The 8101-nt window shown below is 33.9% G+C and overlaps 1 protein-coding gene across 2 annotated transcripts in view; it reads left to right on the forward strand.

The window, feature by feature from the left end:
• Positions 1 to 6836, forward strand: part of LOC136813202 (ribosome biogenesis protein BRX1 homolog) — a 31000-nt gene extending 24164 nt beyond the window's left edge. The window contains exons 10-12 of one of the 2 annotated variants that reach the window (XR_010847448.1): positions 3643 to 3737; positions 6339 to 6619; positions 6702 to 6836. Coding sequence is in view for 1 of the 2 variants with exons in the window: in XM_067069725.1 (XP_066925826.1) it covers positions 3643 to 3737; positions 6339 to 6515 (272 nt within the window). In the remaining variant the exon portion in view is untranslated. Of the gene's footprint in view, positions 1 to 3642; positions 3738 to 6338 lie in introns of both variants that reach the window. The other variant, XM_067069725.1, reaches the window with a different exon arrangement.
• Positions 6837 to 8101: the final 1265 nt, after the last annotated feature.

Genomic DNA, 8101 nt, shown 5'->3' on the forward strand with positions numbered 1-8101 from the left:
GTTTTAAAATCTAGATCAGATCTAAAAATTATACTACCATAGATTACAGCATAGTTTTTAGACATTACACAAATCCAGGGAAAACCGAAGGCCTCAAAGAAATCTGTTGAAGAGGTCACAACGCCGTTTAGACTGCTATTGCATGTTTTTTATAAGAACGTCAGGAAGCCTTTGGATACGTTCTTAACTTTTGTGCTTTAAGACTAAAAATTTCAAAAGTATCCTTATTTAGAACATTTTGTGAGTGATTTCCTATTTTTGTAGTGGTGCTGCCCTTTATGTGCACATGCAAACCAGAGATTCGCTGAAGGACAAAACAGCCTCAGATCAAATGTATAAAGATAAGAGAAATCTATCGTAATGTCTATTTAAAGTCTTTCTGGCTTTCAAGGGCTTATACAAGACCACATTTTTAGAGCTTAAAACTCCATTAAGTCAGACTTTTCTAGACATATTCATCATTCGAAGGAAAAATTTAAAGTTTTAAAATCATACGACCCAGAATGTTTGTGGCTTTTGTACTGATAGTATATTTTTACTATAAATTCCATCAGTCATCTTGGAATGTTTGTACACGTTTTTTTATAAGAACATCCAAAGTCCTTGAATGTTCTTAACTTTTTGAGTATTGAGCCTAAAAATGTTCTTAACATGTTCTTATTTTCACCATTTTGTGGATGTTTTTGTACAATTTTCTTAAAAATTGGGTGGTTTAGAGTCTTCAAAACCTCAAAATGTTCTCAACGTGTTTAATATTTTGGTCATCGAAGCCTAATGTTCTTATATAGTTTGTTCTTATAAAAAAACGTGTATGGACATACTTTAATGATAACAAATTTTGCTTTTTCTAACTACAGAGAAAAGGCTTATCGAACATTTTCTATTGGAGGTCAGGGTAGTAGTTAAACCCCTCTCTCGAAAGAATGTTACAAATTTTTAGATCAGAATATTTAACACGTTTTTCTCTTATGAATGTCTTCAATATACTACTTACTCATTTAGTGAGTATGTGAGAGAAATTCGAAGTCGTACGATTACAAAAATTTGTTGATTCAGCAAATTTTTGTTCTACCTACCTACGCTATTTTGCAGCTGATGAAATCTTAAGATAAAACGACACATAAAAAGATGATGTCATCAGTTATGTGAGAGAATAATTTTCATTGAGTGTAAATATCTTTATATCAGAGGAGACACTGCTGACTTTCCTCAAATTAAAACTTAAGAATAATTGTGATCTGATATTCGAAAATTTCGCAGTCCATTTTTCATTGTAAATGTATAGTTATCTTTATCCTTTTGTGGTGAAAACCTACTTGTTCCCTGTGAAGAGAAATCACTCTAAAAATTATCCATAACTGAAAAGTTTTCAAAATTCCTATAGTCAGAAGCTTTCTTCAATAGGCGGATAGATGGGTAAATAACTTTGGGCGTTGGTTTGGATAATTCTGTATCCAAGTGAGGTGGAGAAAGAATGAAACAGAAACACCACCTTTCACATTTATTTTCACTGTTCACTTTTCTCATGATGTTGTTGACAAGTATCCCAACTCTAGATAAAATCAAAATCATGCTTTAGACACCAAAGTGGGCTAGGCTAATTTGCAGTTTTGACTTTTGACACTATTTGAGCCAGGAAAATAACTCAACCTCGTGCGTGTATTAAGGCAATTTCATTCATTGATCAGCTAATTACGTCATTCTTCATATCGGATACACCCGAAAAAACCGAAATTTGACCCCTGTGTTGCCTTTTTTAGTAACACACGGAGGTCAGATTCCTGTGTTTTCGGGTTTTTCCGCTAGGGAAAATGATGTAATCTTGACTAACGTATATCAAGAATAAAATTATTAGGCTAACCTCGTGCTACAAGCTTATCAATCAAAACGAGAAAAATAGCAAAATTGATTTAATTCTACAGTGTGGGAAAAATCGGACCATTTTCTTTGCTACAAATGATTCATTTTGCTTAATTACTGGAGCCTGGCAAGAGACCATTGTTTCGTTGAAATTTTGATGGACTGTTTCCCATTCAAAACCGCAAACCGCTCTTATTTCTTCCACGAATTTTTTTCTTCCTTCAAAAGTTTCTGTTCCGCATTTTTAAATCCTTTTTTGGAGCATGCTGGAACATTAAACATACACTTTTTTTTTCGATCAACCGATCGACCGATTATTTCCTTTTTCGAAATCACCTCTATAGACCTCTTTCAGAAAAGACGCAAGCTACTGGTATCCACTAATAGATTCTTGTCCCTAGCAGTTTTCTTTAGGCCTGTGATTCAAACTAGAAAGGTCGCTTCATGTATGCGGGATAATTTGTTAGGGGTTATCAAAAATTAGTGAAATTCTTTTATGGCCAGGTTTAAAAAAAATTTGCCGTGTCAAGGAGATAGATTTGATGGTCTTAAAAGGGGTAAAACACGTCCCCAGGGGATAAAAGGCAAGTCACGTTGTTTTTTCTTCCAATAAAGGTACATAACGTGGTTGTTTAAGCTCAAAGTTCAATATCGACTTTGTTTTTCTCCTCGCTGGTCTTATATACAATGTTCGCACAACAATTAATCCACAAGTCCAAATACTTTGGCGGTTTTCTTTATACATAATCCGATTTTGTGGTCTAATAAAATCCAAAAAGAGTCTAAGCCAAGCTTTTATAATTATTGATAGTCTTAAAGATTTTGTTTTTGTTTTTAAAAACCCTTAAACTGATACGTTAGTACTAGTAACTCATTTTTTGCACTCTAGTCACAAGAAAAAAGGAAACTCCCCAGAATTCCAAATTAAGAAGTCGTCTAATAAGACACCCCTGTTTCAGAGACCCGCTGGGACCCCGGCCCCACTGCGAAATCAAATTTGATCTCATCCCCCACTAGCACCTAAAAACCATCCCCACTGTCTTTTTTAACCTTGGAGTGCAATAGAATTTCTATCCCTATTAGGAATTCGATAGAAATATTTGTCCCCGCTGTGGTATAAAGTTCCACCAGGGCTGTGAGACAGGGGTGTAATAAGGTCATTGTGTTAATATGCAATTAATTCCAGTGTAGTCATAAGCTCCTCGATACAGTATTCTCATCCTTCTCCTTAAGATTTATAAGAGGTATAAACTTCACACCTGATGTACTAGTATTTTCATTCGGAAGGATATCAAAGGTTTGGTTCTTTATAACTAGTAGTATATTTCGTGATCAATTTTTTGAAATTTTTCAAGGGATTATTGTAGAGGTTTTTAGAGATATTTTAACTCTTTCTTGTCTCGCATTTTTTCATGGTCTAAAGTTTGAAATTGATACTTTGTATGTAGTCTCGTGACTAAAATTTATATGAACAAGAAACTTATTATTAATTCCCTTGAGCTGTGTAACAAAAATTTGGCCTCGTTGGGAAAATTACCCTAAAATTTCAGCCCCATTGGAAAATTAACTTTGATCTCATTCCCCATTTCTCATCCCTTGGATTTTTCGACTTAGGAACAATAGAATCTTTATCCCCATTGAAATTTTTTCATACCCGCTGATGCTGCGGGAAAAACTCTCACCGGGGATGGGGCTGGGAGAAAAGGATTTATTATACCCCAATATGATACCTTTATCCATCATACTCTCAAAAGTTAATTCTTTATCTCTTTTTCTCTTCAGGACCTCGTTTCGTGTTGAACTTGATTCGTATATTTGATGGAAGCTTCGGTGGACCAACCATCTTTGAAAATCCCAAATATACTTCACCCAATGAGGTAATGAGGATTTTGTTGCAAGTTTGACGCTCTATAATTCGACATCCCTTATCGGGGAAAAATTCGTCACTTGCTGGGAGTTGGTAAACGCATTAAGGCCGGGGAAAATTTTCGTCGGGAAAAATATTCGTCACTTGTCCAAAATTTCGTCACTTTCCCCCGACGAAGTTTTCCCCGATTTTGGACGTCTAATGTACGTTTCTAGGACGTCCAAAGGTCATAAAGCCGTCCATTGAATGTCCATAAAACGACGCTTGCCCATAAGGTAGGAAGTAGGAAGGGGAATGAATGAAGGAAGTCGAAGGGGAAACAATGATATTCGATTGAAGACAAATCGTACCCTCTCTCTGACCATCAAAATTCATGATATTCATGACTTAATGTTTTCTACGGAAATATCCCGATTTTAGCCAGTAGTGGCAAATTTAAACTAAAGTCTGTCCAGATATAATTGGCAGTGGAAACAAGAATGCCTGTAACTTTTGATAGTCAAATATAATTATGGAAATTTTTTTTGCTTGTTTTAGAGAATTAAAAGCGCTATATTTGAATGTATTTTTGGTTGAAAAATTCGCGATTTTTAGCGGTTAAATTTGCGATTGTAAAAATTGAGCTTTTTTTCTACTTATGCTATAACGTTCATTTTTACACCAGTGGTAGTTCAACCTTAGGTTAAGAAGTTTGTTAAATTTCAAGGCGAACAAAAAAGTCCTTCGGAAGATATGAGACCCGAAATACCCCTTGGTAGCACTTTTCTGTGAAATATCAAATCTCCAACTTATTACTAAAAACGGGGGTAGTGATATGATAAAACAGTTTTTCGATCATAACACATTTTACTATCTCTTTAATGACCTCATAGCCAAACTGTGTTTAGTGTTTTGGGAATTAGCAAAGTTCTTTTAATGACTTAAAAATAACAAAGGCAATATAAGTTCATGCTTATCTTTTCAATAAAAACAATTATACTGTGATTTCACTTCGTTTCGAAATAATCAATGATACCAATAATACCAATGCACCAATACTTAAAACACTTTCCAACTTTTAATTGCACTGTTCAAAAAAGATAACATAACCCCCGTTTTTAGTAATAAGTTGGAGATTTGATATTTCACAGAAAAGTGCTACCAAGGGGTATTTCGGGTCCCATATCTTCCGAAGGACTTTTCTGTTCGCCTTGAAATTTAACAAACTTCTTAACTTAAGGTTGAACTACCACTGGTGTAAAAATGAACATTATAGCATAAGTAGAAAAAAAGCTCAATTTTTACAATCGCAAATTTAACCGCTAAAAATCGCGAATTTTTCAACCAAAAATACATTCAAATATAGCGCTTTTGATTCTCTAAAACAAACAAAAAAAATTTCCATAATTATATTTGACTATCAAAAGTTACAAGCATTTTTGTTTCCACTGCCAATTATATCTGGACAGACTTTAGACAAAAGTTGTATAGAATTTGCCACTTCTGGCTAAAACCGGGGTCTTTCCGTAGAAAACATCATGAATTGAGGAATATTTTTCTGAAGTAGTCATGTTGTCAAAAAGCAAATACCAAATAATCGTCCCACATTTCATAGACACTGAATTCTTCAATTTCATATTCCGACTTCTTTTTACCATGATTGGTTGGCCGCGTAAATATTAACTCACCTATCACCTTAGTAGTTTAGATATAAACTTATTTCTTTTTTTATGATTTTTGTTGGCCAACCAATAAGTAAGGGACAAATTGTAGTTTGTACAAACTGATATTATCCCGTAACAATTATCGTATTACCATATATAGCACCATGAACATATAAACGACTGGACATCCATCTCCTTTGTATTTTTGAAGATAACACTGCTAGCTTCGTTGCCGCCTCGTTAAAATCATCAAATGAAACAATGGATTTTGATGATATACCTCTTGGGAATACCTTGCTAACAACGTCAAAACTTCGACAAAACTCTCTGTTGTTCTACTTTTCTCAAGTCTTTTATCTATATCATAACAAAGATAACAGAGGCAAAATCATCGTCAGCTTGTCAAAACTCCGACTAATATTTCCAAATTTTGACTTAAAAGTGTCTAATAATTTTAGAGAGTGTCACATTCTAATTTCGATATTCTTATGACACAGGCTCTCAACTTTGACAAGCTATTTTTTTCAAGTCATAAAAAAAATTATTGGAGTGACAAAAGGGATTCAAAAGTATACACGCAGTTGAAATTCTGCATTTCAGAGTTGAAAATGTTGATAAAATATATTGCAAATTCGTGAAAAAATTTGAAAATAATTTTTTTATGCATTAGGAGTAATGTTCAAGCTCTATCAATCATTTTACCTAAACAATTAAAAGAAATAAGATTATGACGGAATATTGTCGGATTTTTTATACCAATTTTGAAATACAGGCGGCAACGAAGCTCGCTTCAAAGAGACAATAAAAGATAGATGTCCAGTCGTTTATATGTTCATGATAGCACCCATATTACTGTATTACACGGACCCCAGTCTAGGAGAAAGTACACAATTCGAAATCTAAAATCAAATCTAATTATAACTTACTAATACGTAATAGTGAATATTGTTTTCTGTTTCATTCTTTAGCACCGCCGTAACTTACGTAAAGCTGCTTCGTTCCGTTACGTCACTAAACGTTCTGCCAAAGACGAGTTTAATAAACGTGTAACGGAGAGAGAAGAGCACATAGAAGAATCACTTGATGATATTTTCCATACAGTCACACAGGCTGATATCAATAAAATAAAAAGCCAATCAGGCTAGTGATGCAATCATTAATGTTTACAAGCACCTGATAACATACTCCATTTCGTGAAAATAACAATTGTTTTGACTCATTACGTTACACTTTTAAAGGAGCCTCTTTAGTAAAATGTACAACATTCTTCTATGAGAACTGCACCAATATCGATTTCTCAGCTTGAATGAATAGTATGGAGCGATTGCTAGCTATGTCTCATTTACCTTGGCTGTGAACGTGAGTACTGTAAAATTCTTCAGACTACTGTATGTTATAAAACATTTCTAGGATAGAATTTTTTATTTTGCTAACAAAATATGATTTTTATATTGAAATATATGGGACTCTTATGTAAAAATAAAACCTTGTTCTTAATATTTTGGCTATCGAAAACGTTATTTTCTTATATAGTTTGTTCTTATAAAAAACTTTCACTGCGTGAACAGAAACTTGCTCTGCTAGAAAATAGCATGTTGCAGCAGAATGCAGCTCATTAGTATAGTGAAGTAAAAATTACTTAGAACTACGCCTACACATAAACTATTTAAAACTTGAGAGGAGTGTTTATTTTGATACCTCTTTAAGTCCTTTTAACACTTTGAACCTTAATCCTAAGTGATTCATACATCACCATGTTTTATTTACATTGAAAGTGATAGTACTCGCTTTTTACTCACAACATACTTGACCGATCAGTGGGCATAGTAAAAAAGTGACTATTTTTAAAAAGCATTTTTTGTGGAGTTTGCAAAAATCCGTGTATATCGTGCTGAGTGTGCATAGAACCTTAACATTTCCGCCTAACACAGTCATAGGGAGCATAGTTTAATGCGTTCAAAGAAATGCTGGAGAGAATAACTTTTGAGATTTCTTTACAAGACTGACTACCTTCAATATGAAAGCCATTGAAATCTGACCTGCTAGCATAGCAGCATTTCCTTATAAACAGGAAAAATCCTCTTGACGCATACTAAATAAGCAGCTTGACAACGATAAACAATCACTTCAGAAGATGGTGGTTTAACTTTCCTTGAGGATCTCTTGTCTATACGCCCACTATTCTAGGAACTATAAAATTTATTTTGTGTGCCGAATGCAAAGTTTATCATTTTCGGGGTCTGGGACGGGTTACATGTTTTTTTTTTTTATTAGAACATCTAAAATTTGGCTGAGCCTGGATGTGCTTATTTTTTAGCAATTTTCAGCCTAAAATGTTCTTAAATGCGTTCTTAATTTTTCAGACTACTCTAAATCGACAAGATCATGCAAAATAAAGGGCACCTAAAATTGGTAAAATTTGGACAATATTGACTCTCGATTTTTTCCATCCCTAAGTTCGGTTAAAACTGCTTGAAAAGAGGAAAAAATTGCATTTTTTTGTCATTTTTTTTTTTCAAATTGAGGCTGGGCATGTTCTTACGATGTTCTTAATTTTTCGACGAATTTCAGCCTGAATGTTCTTATAAACTGGATTTTAATAAAGAAAAAAACGTGTATTTGCCAAAAGTAGGCTAAATAAAACTTTGGGGCAGTTCAGAGACTTTAAAAATGGCCGGATTTGATTGAAACTTATGGTGTGAGTGAATACCTAGGGTTTTTCGCCTTTGCT

The sequence above is a fragment of the Clytia hemisphaerica genome, unplaced genomic scaffold, assembly GCF_902728285.1.
Source record: "Clytia hemisphaerica strain Z4C2 unplaced genomic scaffold, Clytia hemisphaerica genome assembly, whole genome shotgun sequence".
NCBI classification, from domain to species: domain Eukaryota; kingdom Metazoa; phylum Cnidaria; class Hydrozoa; order Leptothecata; family Clytiidae; genus Clytia; species Clytia hemisphaerica.